Raw genomic sequence first — 22,558 nt, forward strand, 5'->3', positions numbered from 1 at the left:
CGCATCTACAGACATAGAACAACCACCTTATCCTCAAGACAGTCACAGCTGTGAAGTCCACAGCTAAAGAACCTCTATGGTTCATGAAAAAGCTTAAGACGAGACATATACAGAACTGGGAAGATGAGGGTAACATTATTTATGTAGGCCAGCATGGATTTATTAAAGGGTGTTCTTGTTTTAATAATCTTGATTTTTAAGTTGCATCCATATGGATTTGGATATCAGATTAGTAAATTGGATTAGTGATTGGTTCTCTGATAGATATCAGAGTTGTATATGGGGGAACAGTATCAGGGAGTAGGAAGGTTACAAGTGAAGTTCCTCAGGATTCGGACCCGAGACCACTGCTGTTCAATCTTTATGTTAATGATATTGTCACAGGACAACAGGAAGATATTCGGTTCTTTGCAGATGATGTGAAGCTTGCAAGGGTTATTAGTAATAGTCCATGTTTTGGTTCTTCAGGAGGATGTGAATAAGCTGGAAGGGTAGGCAAAACCATGGGGGATGTCAGTTTAATACAATTAAATGTAAGGTTTTAAAATTTGAGATCCACAGATGGGATGCTTCATACTCACTTGGGTGGACTTATACTAGAAGTGGAGGAAGCAAGGGATCTTGGGGTGATTGTGGATAGAGAAGTTCCAAGAATGTTACAAAGGTTGTAAAGACATCTTAGAGAATTGTGACAATGATGAGGTGAACATTGACCATAAGAGATAAAGTGTGCTGGTCCCATTGTATAAAGCTTTGGTCAGACCATGTCTGGGTTCTTCAAATCCCAGTGACAGATCTGTCACTGGGATTTGAAGAGGATGAAGTAACCTTGGAAAGGAGATGCAGAGTGGGTTAACAAAAATGATGTCTGGACTGTACAACATTGATTATGAGGACAGACTGAGGGCATGCAGACTACAGAGTTTGGTGAATAGAAGGCAAAGGGGATACAATTGAGACATTTAAAGGGGTATTATCATATTAACACTGAGGATTCTTTCATAAAAATCAAAGCCGTATAACTGAGAGAAGATCTCCACATAGCCTTTAAAGGAATGCAGAGAACCGACCAGGGCTTCTGACCTAATGTCCAATCCTTACCTTCTCGTGGTGCACCTTGTTGGGTATCTACCTGGATACTCAACAGGGTAACCACATCTTGCCGTCACCCTAACTATCTGGCAGGACAAGAGAAAACATTGCAAGCTGTAGAAATTTTGTGCTTTTGTTTCAGTGGATGTGCCATGTATTGTAATGGTTCTTTGATTGCAACGAAATTTGCATATGTGTATGTGTGTGTGCAGGGATAGGAAACTAATGTGTTTGTTTTAGGATATACCAGAACACAATGATTAAGGAGAATGCTATATTAGATTGTAATATTTAAACTACTAAAAGATGTAAATAAGTGAACCCTCATTAATAAGCCATGCGAGGATGACACAGAGGAGAGAAAGAACAAGTGTGAATAGAAATGCTTTCAACTGGCAAACAAATTATTAATCATTAAGATTGGTGATTTTATTCTTATTAATTATTGTGATACTATTCTTAACCATAAGTCTAGTGAAGAGAATAGCAGATGATCCTATAAATTTAGACTTGCTTATGTGCATTTATAATGACATAATCAAAATTATGAGGAAAAGGAAAAAGATTTGTTTGCAAAGTATAAATAACTAACCAATAATAAACAGCTTCTGTATATATTTGGTAGATCGGTAAATAACAATAGGGAGTGGTTAATCCATTAAACTAATAATGTTGTGGCAGAAATACATATTTGATGAAGCAGCAAATCATCTTGTAAAATTTGTTGTGCTTGTTATGTGTATTTATTTCTCTTTTGTTTACTGGGATTAAGTACATAAATAATTTCCAATCATCGGGATTATCCCCCTTTTGCGAATCCCACATTCATTACCTTTTTTTGTCAGTAGCTCTTCTGTTTTATCAATAATAGATATCTCACATATGCCAGTATTTTGTTGTAGATCATCCACTTCTTATTACGGCAGGATTCGAACCCACAGCATTTGGTTGGAGAGCAGATACACTAACCACTCAGCCAACCAGGCCAGCTAACATTATAACAGATGGAAGTATTCATTTTCATTCAAGAATAGATAAATTTTTACTACATCTGTTGTTTCCAAAGATTGGAATAAAAATATTAAAATACTAAATAATAATATTTAATAAATGATATTAAAATAATAAATACTAAAAAAACATTCCAACCTCTACAGATGTTATACTGTAGAAGCAAAAAAAAAAAAAAGTAGTTTTATTGTATCACTATATACAATACAGACATATTTTAGTCTTTGTACTATATTTGGTAATAGTTATTGCAATTAAAGACAACAGAAATGACACTTCATAATAAAAAACACTTTCCTCCCACAGACTATAGCTGCATTCATGCAACATAGTCTGTAGGAAAGACATTTCAGAGACCACACATGACCAACACTTGTAAGCTGCTAACTACTGCTATAGATAATTAAATGCAAAAACACTCTTTGCTGTCAATTTCATTATTTACTGTAATTTTTTTTTTCATGCTTAATCCTCAATGCAAATAAATTTTCTATTCAAATATCTATTTTTAGTCATAAGTCAAACTCAAAGTTTAAAAAACATCTTTCAAGTAGAATTAAGAAACAAAATTCTAAAACATTTCATTAAAATTTCTGAAATTAAAATTTTTGTCTAGAACAAAAGGGAAAAAACTTACTTTGATCCTGTCTGCATTATATACACGTCTCTTCCTCGAACTGATTCACCAATATCAACCATTGTTTCTGATAGAAAAAAGTATTTATTAAATCAATATTATTCAACCGTTAATAATGGATGTGATAAATTACAAGTTTGGTGAAATGGTGCTTACCTCTATTAGAACTATGATACACAGAACAGTTGCCAACTCTAGTACCTAGTCGGCTGGGAGAAAAAAAGTGTCATTAATTCTTCCCATTTATTATATTAATAAATTAAATAAATAATTATAAAGTGCTTGAAAAAAAAGAAATTTAAACAACTTGCTGTCTCTTATCCAGTCAGAGTATTTTAATAATTTATTATATAATATATTCATTATATTTATTATAGAAATCAACTACAGAAAAAATTCAGAAAAGTGGCATGAATCCTTGATTATCTTATTAAATAAAAAGGGCAGAAAAGATTATATCAATAACTAGAGGCCAATCAGTTTGCTATCACAATTGTACAAAATGTTTATACCCACTATATTCAATAGGATCACAAATTTTATGGATGATGCATAGTCACATATGAACAAGAATGATTCTCTACAATGGATCATATTCACATTATTAACCAAGAAAACAAATGAATAAAATTTTCCTACAAATTTAGTATTTGCAAATTTTGAAAAAGCCTTTAATTCTCTATATCAGTTGGAAATAGCCTCTGTAGCTCAATCAGTATAGATGAAGGAAGCCCTTTGGTCAGAAAGACCTGGGTGTGATTCCCATCAGGAACTTTTATCTGGTCTCTTTTGACTAAAAGTGAGTTAGCCAGTCTCGTATGGAGGTAGAGAGTTTTATTCACCTGGAAACTCAGGTTTTTCGTCCTTCAGAACAGGCAAACTGGTCCCATGAACACATGCATCCACAGACATAGGATACTCCTGGAATAAGGATTGACTGACCTATTCCATGGGATTTTTGGTTTCGAATGTCCAAACAGTGAAGTGCAGGTCTACGCATGAACATAATCAGGATCAGTCAGAAATAATAAACGAATTGAAACAACAAGCTGTCCCAACAAAGTATATCAGATTATTAAAAACTATATATCAAAACACTATAGTATAAAGCTAGAACATCAGGGTAAGAAATTTAAAAGGGAATTTGGTATTGGAAAAAGGAGTAAGGCAAGGAGATCCTACATCATCTCAACTGTTTTCTGCTACATTAGAAGTCTAAAACATCACATGTGAAAACTATGAAATTAGTAACAATGAAAAAATCTCAATTACTTACATTTTACAGACGACATTTTTCTTTTAGAAAAAAATTAAGAAGCTCAGGAAATACTAAACGACCTTGACAGATAAAGCAGGAAAAAAAAAGGTTTGATGTTTAATATAACTAAAACCAAACTTATCACAAATTCAATCAAACTAAGATTAACAGGTAATCGTATTCAAATTGAGGAGTACATTTACCTTGGACAATTAGTTAGTTTTAAGGAAAAACAAGATAAAGAAATAAGTAGAAGAATCACACAAGGAAACAGAGCATGTTAGGAGATTTACTGGAGATACAGTGAAGGAAGGCCACAGACTACAACCGCAGTGGGTGACCAATACATACGATTATTTTCTCATTAAAATAGGAGTGCTATCCCAAATCAGCTATGACCTAACCTCATGTTGGCTACAAGAACATTGGTATCAGCTTCCAGTGTGTGTGTGTGTGTGTGTGTGTGTGCAGAAAGCTCCACAAAGGTAGTCTGTATACTAGGCAATGGATACTCAGTGTGCCTTGATCCCACACCAGCACAGGAGAGAATGTTCATAATGGGCCAAGCTCCACATCAACTGGACCCCCCGTGACTAATGAGGATCGATATTGTTTACAGATGGGTGCTAATTTGTTCTACAAAGTGATACCAGGCATTCTCTGATCTAGATAGAAAGACACATTATCATCCCTCTAATATCCATGAAAGTGACACTTATCAGTGGCACACTCAGGATTTAATCTTGGAGGGGGCCGAGCACTCAAGATTTAATCTTTGGGGAGGAGGCAAATCTGACTGAGCATCTGCAGTGATCGCCAATACATGATACCCGTGATCTCCTCTGGCACGGCTCGGATTCCAGATATCCTATATCCTATGGGAATATCCTATAGCACTCTGGAATCCTTCACCAGGATTCCAGAGCGCTATAGGATATTCCCACCTTATGTGACCGTTAATTAATAAGTAGCATAGAAATAGAAGACACAACACAACATAAATTTTTTAAAAAAAATGAATTTTAATTAGACAAAGATTTTTAGAAAATTTTCTGGCGTTTTTTTCCTTTTTCTTTTGGAGGGGGCCAGGGCCCCTAGGCCCCCTCCCTGGGTGCACCAATGACACTTATAGTAGAGGCAGTGTGATGGTTTGGGGTGGCATCTTGTTGAGTGGACACACCGACCAGTATGTGCTTTCTAGTTGAACCATGAATGCAGCAACTTATGGAGACAAGATTCTGTATCCTTATGCTCATCTATAGACAGGTTAGATAGGGAAACATTTATCCTACAAGATGTAGCTTGTTCTCATGGACCAATATCTTCAAGAGACCATTGTACGTATGGACTGGCCAGCCAGGTCTTCTGACCTTATTCCTAATGAGCATATCTGGGATGCTCTGGGTGGATGTGTTGCTGCTCTCAACTCCATCCCAAAATGTTGAGGGACTTAGAAGACCATTGCTGGAGCGATGGTTGTTATTACGAACTGCACTGTTGACATCATTATTAAGCAGTATAAAATGCTGTATTTCTGTGAGAGATAACCACATTCCTTATTGAGGAACTTTGACTATCTCATTTTGACTGTTTTTGGTCATTGTTTTCATGTATCCATTTGTTACAGAATTAAAATATTTATTTATAATTTTTGTGGGTGTTTCTTTCAGCATCTCATATCATGCTGCTTTTCACCAAATTGCATAAAAATTCACCATACAGTTTATTAGTTATTGTGATTTTTTCTTTGTCCCTTAACTTATGGAAACCAGTGTAATTTCTGCTAACTAGCCACTTTGCTTGGACTTGGTTTGCAAAAGTCTAGGTTCAATGTATGATGGATATTTTGCCTACTGCTGGCAAAGAGCTAGGACTCAGCATAGTGGCAGATCATGTTTGCACTTGTGCACTGTAGGTGCAGTCCAGTGAACCAATATTGAATCATAAGGGCGAAAGTATTCCACCCTTGTGATTGTAACATAATACAGAACTTGAGAGCAGTGAGAATGGGGAGGGGGAACCACTGATTCCTCCTCAGATGAGTGAGCATGGGGTATATGGGGAATTGAGTAAACTTGATGTCAACAAGACCATGGGACTAAATGGTATTTCACTGCATATCTTGAGAGAATGTCCAGGGAGTTACACCTTTAATGTACATGATGTCGAAAGTTTATTTTTCACTTGGTTAGACTATAATAAATTTAGTTTAATCCTTTATCCAAGTGTGAGCAAAACAAATGACCTTGCTAATGCTTCTGCCTGGTATCTCCACTTGGACCTAGCTCCCACTGAAGAGACCACAATAAAGGTCGAAACTAGTCCGGGGGCCCCCTCCCTAATGCATAACATTATACATATCCGCAAGAATGTGTTTTATGCGTTTTGCATCCCCCCCCCCCGAGTTCCGGGCTGGAAAGCCGGTAAGACAAAAAATGTGACATAAAAACGTTTCAAATTTTGGCTTATCTTTTTATATATATATATATATATTTTTTTTTTTAAACTAACGTAGTGACTTTATTCCACTGAGACATATAATCACAGTAGCCTCTCATTTTTGGCTCTGTGTTATTAAATACTTCATTATTCTTCTGGGATCTCTTTGCTCTTAATTAATTTGCAATAAAATTCTTTTCATTTACCCCCCCCCCCTCCTCAACTAAACACTTAAACTACTTCAAAACAATAGCCCCTTTATGTTAGAGATTTCTGAAAAAATAAATATAAATCTCAAATACTGAGTACAAACTCTTCCTATAAACCATGAATTTAAGATACAAGAAATTATATTCTTTGTTAAATCCTTTCCTTTATGAAAGGAAATTAGCATTGCAGGTCAAGAATAATCCCAAACAGTTCTTTCAATATGGTGCAAGTAAAAGGAAGAATGGTCATTAAAATCACAAAATGATTTTAATGAATGCCAATAGTAGGGAGCCTACTGAATCAGTCGAAATAGTAGAATTAAGTGTACACTTTGCAAGAGTATATCATTCAGGTGGAGATACTGCAGTAATGAGAAAGGCAAAGACTTATTAAGGAAACTGAGGTAAATTAAATTAAGGTGCATAACATATTACAGAACCTTGATGTGAACCTAGGGAATTGTCAGGAATTGTTTAATCTAAGTCTCAGCTCTGGGTTATTACAAAGGGAGTGGAAAGAGGGGAAAATAGTTCCATTGCATAAAGGAGGCCAAGACTGATGTAGCAATTACTTACCAATCGGCATATCAGGAGTCGTCAAGGTACTGGAGAAGTTGGTCAAGAACAAATAGGGTAGTCTCAGTAACTTGCTCACATTTTACAATATAGTGATAGCTGAGTTGAATAAAGGTAATGGGTTTACATGATACTGCTGGACTTTGCAAAAGCCTTTCATAGGATACCAAATGGAATTCTAATCAATAAACTGAAGCACGTGGGAATGGATATAAGCTGGTGAAGTGAATAAGATGGTTGATGGAGAGATATCAAAGAGTAGTTTATTCAGGAGCAGAGTTCAGAAGAAGGCTTGGGATGGCATGACACAGGACTCTGTTCTTGACTGCTGCTATTTAATTTGTACATTAAGCACATTTAATGCAAAATTGGGTAGAACAATACTTAATTGTTAAAATTTTACAGGATGATTTGGATAGACTGGCAGTGGACAAAGGAGAATGGATGTTAGTTAAATGTGTCAAAGTGTAAGGCTATGCATTTTGGGGTGAAAAGATTACCAGCTGTATACCATACTGATGGAACTGTAGTCCAGGAAATTGACAAAACTAGAGATTTGGGAGTGTAGGTGGATAGGGAGTTTTAAAGATTAGAGGGAACATTGAAAAAATGGCTAAAGCAGCTCATCGAATTACTTGGTTACTGAAGAATACTTTGACGAGCAGAGACAAGTGGTTTATTCCTCTTTATCGAGCCTTGATAAGACACCATCTTGACTACTGTGTGCAGATCTGGTCCCCTGGGTTTCTTGGCGATAAGGAAGAGAAGAGGTGAAGAGGAACCAGAGGAGAGTGATGAAGAAAGTTTATGGAATTGCTGGTAGAAGGTCTATGAAATGAGCCTTACAAGAACAGGTTGAAGAGTTGTGGGATACAGAAATTGGATGACAGACAAAAAAAAGGGATGATATGATTAAGCCATACAAATTACTGAAGAGTTTTTATAGGATTAACACAGAAGAAATGTTTCAGAACAGGTGTGATGGTTGGAGAACTGGGGGAAATGCTTGGAAAATGAGCAAGAGTGTATTTAGCAAGGGCGTTAAAATTGGATTTTTTGTTTGGAGCATGGTGAATGAGTGGAATAGGTTGCCAGTCTGTTGTAGGTGCCATGACTGTGAATGAGTTCAAAGCAGTACTGTGCAAATGTTGGATAGTGCTTGGCATGATGTTTAAGGACTCCATGGAATAAAAAAAAAAAAAAAAAAAAATCAGCTAACGCCTTTTTATTCCCGTATATACGGGAGTAGGCGAGGCCATTTAGCCCTATCTAACTTTTGGAGACTGAGTGGGCAGTTCAATCTCCACTGGTACCCAATCAGAGACAGATGGCCCAAGGCTATCACTAATTAAGCGGTACGCAGTGAAGAGAGACGGCTCAAATGTGCCGCCATCTCGTGGTCTCTAACCCTAACACAATATATTTAATGTCTGAAATAATGTGGGTTCTACGGTCGATTTTCTTGAGTTTACAGGACGAAAAACCCGAGTTTCCGGGAGGAAAAACCTGCTTGCCCGTGCCAGAGATCGACTAACTCGGGAACCGGTCGAAAAAAGGCTTAGAAAAATTTCCTCTAGTCGCCGACTAGACTCGAAACCAAGACTTCCTTCGTGCGGCCTAGCGCGGTGGTGTGCAAACGCCACATCCACTGAGCTACACAGGCTCCTCCATGGAATATTCTGTAATAATAATAAACGATGACTGATACCCAGGTGGTTAGCCTTATCTGAGATAATTGTCTTGAGTTGGCCTTTTCTGCCTGGGATTGTTCTCCAGTTATCTCTGCAATTGAGCATAAGACCACAATGAATTAAGAGGACAGAACCATGTGAAAATCCTCTCATAGTAAAAATAGACAGAATTTTACCACCTCTCGGTGAATATTACATAATGTGGGTGGTCTACACCAACTAGCAAAAATTTGGTAACTCCAAGAATGCTTCTTTCTAAATACAAAAATTGTCTAACTGAACATTAAAATTTCCACAATACAATACTGTAAAGCATTTGTATGTCATATTGCTGGTTTTCAAATGCATGTTTTTTCCCTAACTTTCCATGAATAGTATTTTAATTTATTAATTATAAAAATCAAAATTCTCTTCCCATTGTTGAGAGGAGAGAGGTACTGCTAAAAAAAAAAAAGAAAGAAAGAGAGAACCTATTCTGTTCTAAATAATGGAATGTCCAACACATTATATAATCTATTCCAAATACACAGAGAAAGATAAGAATAATTACTGTTCTGTTTTAACCTGCCTTTCCACCATTACAGGAATTACTGTGTTACCTTGGAATGTAAAAAACCCTACATCTTAACAAATTCACCATATGGCATGAAAGAATAAATTGTACTAGCCTACTATCTTTTAAAACCTTAGTCATCTGTCTCACTTCTTCATATCGTGGAATTTCAATTCCTAGAGTTAGCACCATAGGAGAAATTGGTACCATTATCTTGGGGGGAGGGGACTAAAATCTCTGTGTGTGATTATAAGAGAAACCTTTTAGTCGTAAGATCTGAACATCAAATAATCCCATGATATAAAAACAATTCCACACCACCAGCAAATGCTATAGCTCAGCTACTATAAAATGGCAGCTGTGATATTACTAAAAGTAATACCATAATGCAGATATTAATTGCACTACCAGTAATCATAATATTTATTTAAATAATCAAGTGCTAGTTAGAGGCAAAACCACCACTAGCACCAATAAAATAAAATGATAATATGAAAGTGAAAAAACAAAGGAAAGAAAATCAAAGTAGTTATCTTGCCAAAAATCCAAGATATTATCAATGGGAGCTAGATCCAAAAAAGACACCAAGGTTTTTTTTTTTTTTTTTTTTTTTTTTTTTTTTTTTTTTTTTAATAGACTGGTATGATGGAGATCAAGCCCTTGATTTTCACTCCCTTAATTTTTCATTTCTCTGGTGGAGCTTTTCTTGTGCATATAGCTCACCATCTGTGGGCATTGGGGCTAGTGATTAGGTTCGTGACAGTCTATGGTGGACCTTATTAATTGGTTTGGATGGGTAGCTGCTTGAGAGAAGTATTTTTGGGCAGTCTGCTGTAGATAATTATGAATATCTGGCATGTTGGCTTCTCTGTGGAGTTGCAAGTTTTTAATAAACAATGGGGCATCAAATGTCATGCATAAGCATTTGTTTTGGATAATTTGAAGTTGGTGGGTGATGTGTGGCTCCAGGCCAGTGATCCATATGTCATTGTTGGTCTGATGATCGATTTATAAATCAATAGTTTGTTGTCTGTGTACTTAAACAACTATGTCTGTTGATTAGTGGGTATAACTGTGCAATTGCTTTGTTTTGGAGAAAATATAGGATATATGGGAGTCAAAGAATAGTCATTTATTAAGCTGTATTCCCAGGCATTTGACTTCTGTTTTCCATGGGATGGTGGTATTGAATATGTTGAAAACACCTCATAGCACATAGAATATGTGCTATGAGGTGTTTTTTTTTCCCTTCTTGTATAGAGAATCACTGCACTTTTTTTCTGCATTTATGTCGATTCTCCATTTCTGAGTCCATAGTTCAAGTTCATTGGCTGCGTTTTGTAGGCACTCAGTTATTAGTTTCAGGCTGGTAAGAATGGCAGTGTATAAGTGCATAATAAGTAGATATAGTAGAATTTGTGCAGGGGAAATCAGCCATGTAGATGGAGAAGAGTAATGGAGAGAGTAAGGAGCCTTGTGAAATGCCTGCTGTAATTTTACGTTCTGAAGATTTGATGCCTTGTATTTTACCTCTAAATTTTCTGTCTTTTAGGAAAGATCTGATAAACAGAATCAGCTGGATTGGGAATTTCATTGTTATTATTAGCTTGTAGAGGAAGCCAGTGTGCCATACTTTATTGAATGCTTTGGCTATATCCAGAAAGACGACACCAGTTTGTTGTTTCCAATTAAATCTATGCGAGATATATTCCACGATTCTCTGGACCTACTGTACTGTATAGTAGTTTGGTCTAAATCTGAACTGTTTATCTGGAATGATATTGTTATAGGTGGGTGTTTCTTGTAGTCTTGTTAGGATAATTTTTTCTGTTAGCTTTCCAAGACAGGAGAGAAAGCTGATGGGTCGGTAGTTCTGTGGAATTTGAGAATTAAAATTTTATCTGCTGTTTTTACCATCTGTTTGGAAAGTAGCTGAGTTTGAGCATTGCATTTGTGATAGTAACTATATGCATGATTGCTTTTTTGTGGAAGACATCTGATGACCTTGTTCGCGATTCCGTAGGCCCAGAGCTTTTTTTTTTGTCATTGTTGTTAAGTTTTTCGATGATTCTGCAGATTTCTGCTGGGGAGGTTGGGCGGATATTCAATTTCTGGATGTTTTGATTCAGGACACAATATACCTGTCGATGAACCTTGGAAATAAATGACAAGTCAGCAAGAGTGTAGTTGGGATTAAACTGTCATTCGAGGCTGTCTGCAAATGCATTCAGTTTTTTGTCATTACCATACACCATAGCCTGCTCTTCGTGCATTGGTGGAACGGAGGGATATGAAAATTTTCCATAGGAATTAGTTGATTGGTTGAAGAGATTGGAGTGCATTGTTCAGTGCTAGTTACGGAAATCTTTGATAACATACTGGACTGAGTTAGTGGCCTTGAGTTCTTGATGGTCCTGAAAAGCTAGAGTTTTATGATATCATCGACGCATTTAGTTTTTGGTGTGGATAAGGTTTAGGATCTTCTCCGGGAGTGGGTTGGGTTTTGCACGGGGTTTCAGCAGAAGTGACTGCTGTTAAGCCTCTTAGAATTGTTTTTCTAGGTTTAGTATAGTGGCTTCAGTTTCTTCTTCTTTCAATGAAATAGATGGTACTGGTCCAATTAGTTCATAATTTTTATTGTAACTGAGTCCAGTTTATGATGGTTGGGTTAGTAATCATTTCTTCTGGTACAGCATCCAGCTGGAGTAGGACTGGGTTGTGGTCTGAGCTAAGATCATTAATCATAATTAATTGTTATCTGATATTGGTAGGGTACATTTTTGAGGATGACTATGTCAAGTACATCTGGTCATCCAACCATTTCATACTGTGTCGGTTCGAGCAGACTTGCAATTACAATATTTTTGTTAATAGCAAAGACATTTAGGATTCTGTCGTTTTTGTTGGTAATTCTGCTGTTTCAAGCCATGTGTCTTGCATTGAAGTTGCCGGCCATTATTACTGCTTCATTGGTGTCCAACAACTGTGTAAGATCTGAAGTAGAGATCTGTTTGTTTGGTGAGTTACATACAGATTAGATTTTGAGATTGCTTGTATTGGCTGAATGAATCTGTAGACTGGTGACCTCTAAGGTTAAAATTCCACCACCTCTAAGTGGTAGAATTTTAATTTCAATAAATCTTACGTCTTTTTATAAAGATGGCTGTACCTCCACCTCTAGCATCCATTCTATCATTTCTAAAGAGATAATAGTTTTTGAGTCTTGGTTTGTTGGATGGATGTAGAAGAGTTTTGTTGATTAGCAATATATCTATTTCTAATCTGGAAACAAACTCCTGCAGTTCATACATTTTGTTAAGGATTCTGTTTGCATTCCAATAAGCAATGAGTTGTTGGTGTTTGCAATGTTATTCATACCTGAGCTTAGAAAAGATGATTTGTGTGTGTTTTCCATAAATCTGCATATAGAATCTTGAGTAGGGTTTGTTTTGCTAAATTCAATCAGCATTTCTCCTAGTGCAGCTGTTATCATGGCAAATTTGTTGGGATTAGCTAGAATATTGTGAGCAGAAAGAGAGAGAGAAAGCTGGTTTAGTAGTTACGGCATCAGCATAGGATTTATTCTTGGAGGTTGTCGATGAAGTTCCTGATTGGAATGTTGATGCTATGGGACTGTTTGGTAAATTTAGCAGGCCTTCTCTGCTATCTTTTGGTTAATTGGATTCTGCTTTGCAGCACTCTGTGCGTGTCCGTATTTTTGACAACAGTGGCATTGGCTGGACGATGCCTTCCTTTGGAGTGCTTCCATTGTGATCATCAGATCACATGCTGTTTTTATGTTGTATATTTTGTACCTGTCTTTAAACTCTACTAGCACTAGCGGCATTGATGCTCCCCCCCCCCCGTGCATTCTTGATACTTTAATTGGTTCAAAGCTCTATCTTTTTAAATCTGCTGCTACTTCTTCAGTAGTTATGGATTCTATACTTCCTATTATTACTACCTTTAGGTTTTTGTCACTTTTTAGGGCAAATGTGTGATAGGGGATCACTAAATCTAATAATTTTGTTAACATTCTGTAGTCTGTCACTGATTCCTGAAGTATGCGTACACCCTTGTGTTTTTTGCTGTATTAAATTTTATGTTATTGTTTTTCATGATGCTGGCTAGTTCTGGTCATTTCTCTTTAGATCTGAGAACCACTGGAGGAATACATTCTGTGCTTGTGTTAATTGATGCATCCATTGGTGCAACAGAGTCATTAGTGTTCCTTCTTTTCTATTTGCTACTTTGAATTCCTCAGATTTCTCTCCAGGGCCTTGAAAGCAGATATTATGAGAAGGACTGCAGCTGTTCGACTTCAATACCAAGGCTAAAGTAATGAAGAAGTTATGTTTCCCATATACAAGTAGCAAAAAGATGTATTAACTTATTATAAAAATACTCTGGAGCAGAGACAAATGTTGAAAGTTTTTTTCACTAGCTTATACTATAAATTAAAGAAATATTCTTGGTTTAATCCTTTATCTGGGTGTAAGCAAACAATTTTGTTTGCTTACACTCAGATAAAGTTTGCACTTTGTTTGCACGTTAAGGCTACTTGTATATAGAGGCTAATAACATCACATCAGTTGCCTTAGTATCCATAATGCAAAGCATACCACTGTCAGACATGCATAATACTATGCATTATGGGTGTGTTACTACTGCATTACTTCAACCTTGGTATCTCTTCTGGGTCTGGCTCCCACTAATGAGACCTCAATAAAGGTAGTGGTCCTTTCCATAATGCATAGTATTATACACATCTGAAAGGAGAGTATGCATTGCATATGGGAAATTAATTCAACTGATGTCATTAGCCTCTATATACAAGTAGCTCAGTCGTGAAGATACTTCACATGCAAATTTTGTTTGCTTAAACTTGAATAAAGGATTAAACCAAGAATGTGATTTCTTGGCATCTTTAATTTATAGAGAACCAAGTGAAAAAAAATCCTTCAACTTTATCCCTCTGATCCAGAGTATTTTAATGATACACCTTTTCACTACTTATATATGGAAATATATGATTTATGCATTACTTCAAACTTTGGTATCTCTTCTGAGTCTGGCTCTTATCAGTGTGGTTTCCCACAGACATTGGACTGCTGAAGTGGACTCAAAAAATTTATCAGGGCCCTTTGGTGGATACTTTGCCATGGGAGATGAGCAGTTATGGTTGGCATCCTCTGGAGACTGGTGCTTGGATTCATGGTAGATTTTTGCCTTCCACTGGAGGCAAAACCTAAGCTAAGGCTTCTGCAGGTTTTGCCTAGCACTACCTCTGAGATTGAGTGTAGTAATGAGTTATCAGATCCTTCAAGTTACTCATTGAGATTAGAGTGATCTGAAGGACTGCATAGTTTTTGGAGATCCTTTACTAATACAAAGGTTGAAACCGGTGTCTGGGCAGTGGCCCTTCCTCCTAACCTATAGAATTATATATGTCCAACAAAGGGGGGGGGGGGGGACTTTGCATTATGAGATACAAGTAACCCAGTTGCAAACATACTTCATGCACAAATTTTGTTTGATTACTCTTTTGGCATAAATTAAAGACACAAGAATATTATTTCTTGGTATCTTTAATCTATAGCATAACCAAGTGAAAAAACTTTGAATACCAGTACTCAAATTAGTGCCATATAATCCTAACAATGCAATATACCCATTATCCATATTAGGAGTAGCCAAGCCAGTGCCATTATAAGCTTCCTCATTAGGGACAATCCAATCATAATTCAGAATGAAGAGCAGTATTTGGTTAAAAAAAAAAAAGTGACAGAATATCATTTATTATTATTATTATTACCCCTCCTTAATGGTATCTCCACTTTGATGCGGTAAGGAGGCTTGCATGCACCAATGACCTCAAGAGCTATGTCAGTGGTAGGTAGGTAGCAAAGCTACTGATAGGCCTCCCTAGCTGGACAAGTTGAGCGATAAGGGCCAGACTAAGAGAGATACCCTGGTCCTCCAGGTTGGCGTTTTTGAGTACAGCTGGTTACCTTACCAAGTAAAAATATTCATGTAACTTGGATACTGGAACTGGAAAATTCATTGGACCAAGAAAGAAGAAAGGTAAACTATTAGGAATCTCAGACATTACTACTTTTAAAATGTAAGTAGTCACCTGGGATGTGCGAAGCATAACAACAAAGGAATTAGAACTGGTAAAACAACTAAAATCTAAAAATATTAATATAGCCATGATAACAGAAACAAAAAAGAAATTAAAGGGAACAAAATATATAGATGGTTTTACTATGCTATATAGTGGAGTGGACCAACATATCAGAGCTTCCAGTGGTGTGGCAATTTTATTCAATAATAAATAGAAAAATAGAATATGAAAGTACCATTTTGTAAATGATCAAATTATAAGTTAAATTAAAAACAAATAGAAGCTACTTAAATAACATAGGAGTATATGCCCCTAAAGAAGGTAGGAAAGAGGATTCTGAACAATTTTATGAGGAACTACAAAAACAGTTAAATGTAAAAATATGACTATATATTAATAGTAGGAGAATTTAATGCTAGAGTTGGAAATAATCCAATCCCAAATGTCTCAGGAAAATATGGAGAAAGAACTGTTAAACTTCTGTACTTGAAATAATTTTAAAACCAATATTTTTTTTCAAAAAAAAAAAATACACACACACACACACACACACACACACACACACACACACACACACACACACACACACACATATATATATATATATATTGGAATGGCAGAGGAACAAATCTAATTGATTATATCATTACTAATCAGAAAATAGCTCCATATGCGAGAGATGTACACGTTTACAGAGGAAGTGAAATTTTTTCAGACCATTATTTAGTATCTCTAAAAACAGAAATACCAGCAAAATGGAGAAAGAAAGTAAATAAGAAAAAACAAGAAATAGAACAAGTATACAAAGTATATCTATTACAAGAAGAAAGCATTAGAATGCAACAATTATCAGATTACCTAAAAGAAGCCCAAATCAGTGAAGATATAGAAGAATGGAAAACTTGAAGTACTTGGAAAGAAAAATAAAATATTAAAAAGAAAAACATTAAAAATATGAAACACAGATATAGAAAATGCAATAAAAGAAAAAAAATAGCATACAAATCACTCCTTCAAAAACATACAAAGGAAACAGAAGAAATATACAAAAACAAAATATACTTAAAACCAGAGAACAGAAAGCTCAAGATTTTTGGGGCTTGTTAATAAAACATACATGAAAAAAACAAGAAATTCATCATCATATCTACTCATTCATCCTATCCTAGGACGGGTTGAGCCCCCCCCCCCCATGGCTATTTTGCCAAATTTTGGCAAAATAGCCATGTTTATAAGGCTATAATTTGCCCACTTCTTGACTACTCTGCAGTTAGCCACCTGGGTTTCTTGGAGTTCAGGAGGTTGTGGAGAAGATTCAGAAATGAGTGACTATGCTGGTGATAAGTCTGCTGAATGCTCCCTATGAAGACAGACTAAAAGGTATGTGGATTGCAAATTTAGTTCACTGCAGAGGAAAGAGAGGACATGATAAAAATTTATAAGTTACTAAAGGGATTCTATAAGATTGGCACAAAAGAAATGTTTCAATACATGAGTAATAGCAGAACAAGGAAAAATGTGTAAAAGTGTGTAAACTAGGTTCTTTGCTTTGAGAGTGGTGAATGAGTGGAATGGATCGACAGAGGTAGTTGGGAGTGAACAATGGTGAATAAGTTTAAGGAGAGGTGTGATATGTATTGCGTGACAAATGGTTAGTGTGAGTCTCCCACGAGTCTCTTGACTCCATGGAGATATCCATAATAATAATAAATTCTTTTAGGACATCTGTCCTCTTATGCTAGAAGAATTTGCTAAAAGCATTCTTCTTTTCCAAGCTTCTTCCAAACTGCTTCTTTTACTCCTTGTATCCAACATGGTGTTCTGATGTTTCTGTCCTTGCAGACAACTTCCCCACATGCCTCCCTAGCAGAATCAATGTTTTCTTCACTGTCCTACTCAGACTCCAAGGTTTTATTCTTGTTTTCGAAACGTTTATTTTTTTCATGAATACTTGTATAGATGAGTCTATAGTTCACTAGTAAAAGTTGCTCAATTTTAATTCTTTTTTTTTAAAACTTTCTTACATATTGCTCTTTTCCATGTGATATTTCTTTTTTTATCCTACTCAAAACTAAGTGATGATCACTTTCAATTCGCCATATACTCATGTTCTGATCCAGCTTGAAGATGTTGCTATCGACAATGATATACTCTTTATAAGATTTAATGGAATAAATACAGAACAAATAAATAAACACACATTTAATCAATCCTATATAAATTCTCAGTCACCAAGACATCATCAGGAAAACAATAACAATATTGCAAAAAAAAAAAAAAAAAAAAAAAAAAAAGTGAAAACAATAGGCTGAAAGCCTAAACTCCTATGAGGGGCACCCGCTATGGGTGCTGTGCTAACCTTAGCTGTTGGGTGGGAGGCCTAAGATTTAAGGTTTCCCAAATCTTGGGAAGTTTAATACAACCATATTTATTAAGATTAGGTTGGTTTTTAACTCTACTGCTGATTCTATAAAAAAATCTTTCAAATTTGTTTTCAAATTTTCACCTTTTACATTTTTGTAAATTGTCAAGTTACATTCATGAAAACGCTCAAATCAATAACTTATTGAGGTTGGCATCATTATTTAGTAATGGATCATTCATGACTAAACTTTTAGCAAGAACACTGAGCAAAGTCGATCCATTAATGTGGTCTAGTCATTGTGAACATTTAAATGTCAAGGTTAAAGTCTTAGTTGGCCATAGACTAATTCCAAAAAACTTATTATTATTATTGTTCTGGGCAACTCCAAGGAGTCGACAGACTCATCGAGGGAGGCCCTAACATCATGTCAAGAACAACTATTCGACATTGACACAGTATCTATCATACCTTGCCTTGAACTCATTCACGGTCGTAGCACCCACAACAGACTCTGGAAGCTTATTACGCTCATTCACCACTCTCCAAGTAAAAAACCTAGCTCTAACACTCTTGTCAACCACGCTCTTGCCCAGCTTCCATGCATGGCCCCTAGTCCTCCCACCACCAGTCCTATTTTCAAAAATATCTTCTGGATTAATCTTATAGTAACCTTTCAGTAATTTGAATGTCTCAATCATATCACCCCTTTTCCGCCTATCAACCAATTTTTGCAACCCACAAATCTTCAACCTATTCTCATAAGGATCATTCCACAGACCTGCTATCATCTTGGTCACTCGTCTCTGGATCCTCTCCACTTCCTCCCCATCACGAAGAAACCCTGGAGCCCATAACTGGGCACAGTAGTCCAGATGGAGTCTTATCAAGGCTCGATACAGAGGAACAATAATTTGTTTGTCTTTGCATGCTAAAGTATTTTTCAGAAGCCAAGTGATTTGATGAGCTGATTTAGCCACTTTTGCAATGTGCCCCCTAAACTTCAATTCCCTATCCACCAACACTCCCAAATCCCTGGCCTCATCAATCTCCTGGAGTACGGTTCCACCAATGCGATATACTGCTGCTATTCTGCTATTCTTTTCACCCCAAAGTACATAACCTTACACTTTGCCACATTAAATTGACATCCATTTTTCCTAGCCCAGTCCTCCAAACTATCCAAATCATCCTGTAAAATTTTGACAACCTGTGCACTCACAATTGCTCTACCCAACTTTGCATCATCAGCAAACAAGTGAACACTTCCTCTCAAATCCTTTCCGATATCATTGATGAACAAATTGAAAAGAAGTGGTCCAAGAACAGAGCCCTGTGGCATGCCACTAGTCACAAGCCGTCTTTTAGGCTTCACTCCTGAATAAACCACTCTCTGGTATCTCTCCTTCAACCACCCTCCTATCCATCTCACCAACCCTATATCTATCCTCATCTGCTCCAGTTTACTGATTAGGGCTCCATGTGGTATCCTGTCAAAGGCCTTGGCAAGGTCCAGTAGTATCACTGGACACATCGCATTACCCCTATCCAGTTCAGCCATCACTGTGTTATAAAACATGAGCAAGTTACTGAGGCATGATCTACCCTTCACAAAACCATGTTGTCCCCCAAACAATATCCCATTTTCATCTATCCCATCCTATATTCTTTTCTTGACTAATTTCTCTAAGACCTTGACAATGATTCCTGATATGCTAATCGGTCGGTAATTTACAACAGCAGTCTTGGAGCCACCTTTATGCAGTGGAACTATTTCCCCCCTCTTTCCACCCCCTCGGGACTAACCCAGACCCGAGACTCAAATTAAACAAAATGTTCAAGGGTACTGACAATTCTTTAGCTGCTTCTCGTACGACACGAGCTGGTATACCATCCAATCCCACGGATGTATTGACATTGAGGTTATGCAATAGACTACTCACCTCCACTTCATTCACCACAATTCCCGTATAATCTACTGATTTATTCGTTTCTGCAATGTCACCACCTGGTTGATAGATACTTGCAAAGTGCTCACTCAGTAACTCAACTATATCAACTGATTCAGTTACCTCCCTACCATCGGCATTCTTTAAAATCATTCTGCCATGTACATTTTTCCTTTTACTTGCTACATATCTAAAAAACTGTTTAGGATTCTCTTTAGCCTGCATGGCCAATGTTCTTTCGTAATCTTTTTTTGCTTTTCTTACCACACTCGTTACCCTTCTGGCCTGCGCTTTATACCGTTCATGTGCCTGCCGGTCACCTTACTCCTTAAATTCCCTCCATAGTTGTTTCTTTTTTTGCAGCTCAAGCTTAATAGTGTTATTCATCCATTTAACCCCTACTTGATTTATTATTTGAACTCTAGGTATACAGTCAGCCATTGCTTCATGCAAACATTTCTTATCTGCCTCCCATGCACTTTCAACTTCTAGTCCTTGCAGTTGTACATGGCATGGCACTGAACCAATCAAACTCCTAAGCTTGTCATACTTTCCAGCCCGATAATTCCACATGTACCCTTTCTTAATTGAAAAATCAAACCTATAGCCACCTCCCAAGTCAAGACCCTATGATCACTCTCACCAATTGGTGGCAATGTGGTCATATTTGTTACAGCCAAATCCTCAGATGTAATTACTAGGTCAAACACTCTGACCCCTAGTATTTTCCATTACATGCTGTCACAGATAGTTATCCCTTAATAACCGCATAAAATCCAATTCCTTCCTCCCGTGTGTCCTCTCCTCACTCCAATCAATGCGACCATAGTTGAAATCTCCCACAATAATTACCCTCCTTCCACTCATTTCTTCTATTTGTTTGTGCATATTGTCACCACCATCTTTTCCATTACCTGGTCTATAGCAGCACCCAATTGTATATTTAATTCTGCTAGCAACAATCTCACACCAAATGGCCTCAAATGTGCTCTTTTCTATAGCCTGCATTTCAACCTTCTATTCTCCTTGGCTGCAGCTCATCAGCTATCATCAACAATACTCCTCCCCCCATTTTATTCTCCCTGTCATTCCTGAACACACTATATCCATCACATTCAATCCCACTAGCTATATCATCTACAGTCAGCCATGATTCACTAATACCAATAACCTGTGGTCTGGAAGTGCCAACCATGGCCAAAAACTCTTCCTTCTTGTTCCTAATACTCCTAGCATTAGTGTACATGAATTTAAGACCCCCCATTAGCCCCAACCCTACCTTGATGCCTTATATTAACTATCCCACTCTGATTTGTTGTCCTTATTCGCTCGGGCATATTATATTCATTCATACATTCAAATGCCTCCCTAAGAACTGTATATCTACCCTCCCCCCTTAATAAATCTAGTTTCCCTGAATTTGCACATCCACTACATTCAGCAACACTTTCTCAAGTCTCCTTACACCGTAACCATTCAAATGCAAGCCATCCATCTTATATAGATCCTTTCGCCCATCGAACAACTAAGTTTAGGTAAGAAAACTTACCTAAAGCATAACTAACGAACACATCTCAAAGCCCAGGTATCACTACCAAAGGCATTTGCTGAGATCTATCAATACAGAAAAAACTTTCCACCCAGGTGAGAGAAATATTCACCATATTGTTAAAATACCCTGGATCAGAGACAGTTGTAGAAAGGTTTTCATTTGGTTATAAAGTAAATTATACTAAACAAGAAATTATATTCTTCTTTAATCCTTAACTCAAGTGTTAGCAGAGTTTATGTGCGAGTGTCCTCATGACCAGGTTATTTGTATATAGAGGCTGCTGATCTATTAATTTTTAAAAAGTTAAGTAGAGAACTGAGCAAGAAGTATTTTTAGCCAATTATTATTATGATGATGATTATTAAGAGAGAGATCTCCTGGAGTCAAGGCCTCATCGAGGAAGGCCACAGAATACCCACACCAGTTATCACACTTATTCACACTGCTTGCACTCACAACATTCAAAGGCAATCCACTCCAATCATACACCACCCTATAACAGAAAAATCTAGCCCCGCCCTTCTTACTAGCATTCATTCTCAACTTCCAAGGATGCCCTCTTGTCCTTTCTCCACCCTCCATAAATTGAAAACCTGAATGACCCTTTCAGAAGTCTGTAAGTCTCAATCATATCACCCCTCTTTTTCTTGTTTGCTAATCTGCAGTCTACAAATTCTCAATCTGTCTTCATAATCAGTATTCCACAATCCTGATATCATTTTTACCACTCTCCTCTCCTTTGCACTCTCTCTCCAATATATAAGAATTATAACAGAAACCAGACTGCACAATAGTCCAAGTGAGGTCTTATCAAGGCCTGTAAAGAGGCAAAATGACATCCTTATTTTTACATGTGAACGTTCATTTCAGCATTGCAATTATCTTTTGAGTTGTATTCGCAATCTTTGCTACATGGTCCCTAAACTTCAATTTCCTATCTACTAACAATCCAAGAGATCCCTAGCCTCACTAGTTTCTTCTAGCATAATCCCACCAATATAATACGACACTGGATATCTAATCATGCCAAAGTGAATAACTTTAGATTTAATGACATTGAACTGACATCCATTTTCCCATGCCTACAATTCCAGTTTATTCA

At 36.8% G+C, this 22,558-nt stretch overlaps 1 protein-coding gene across 1 annotated transcript in view; it reads right to left on the minus strand.

The window, feature by feature from the left end:
• The window catches only part of LOC150108095 (phosphoribosyl pyrophosphate synthase-associated protein 2-like), a 110,379-nt gene that overhangs the window by 82,135 nt on the left and 5,686 nt on the right, over nt 1–22,558 (minus strand). The window contains exons 2-3 of the mRNA XM_090416237.1: nt 2,897–2,949; nt 2,741–2,807 (exon numbers count right to left, since the gene is read on the minus strand). Coding sequence (XP_090272363.1) covers nt 2,741–2,807; nt 2,897–2,949 — 120 coding nt within the window. The remainder of the gene's footprint in view (nt 1–2,740; nt 2,808–2,896; nt 2,950–22,558) is intronic.

This window comes from Typopeltis vanoorti, chromosome 3, assembly GCF_054136105.1.
Source record: "Typopeltis vanoorti isolate ZY-2024b chromosome 3, IOZ_Tvanoo_1.0, whole genome shotgun sequence".
Taxonomy (NCBI): Eukaryota; Metazoa; Arthropoda; class Arachnida; order Uropygi; family Thelyphonidae; genus Typopeltis; species Typopeltis vanoorti.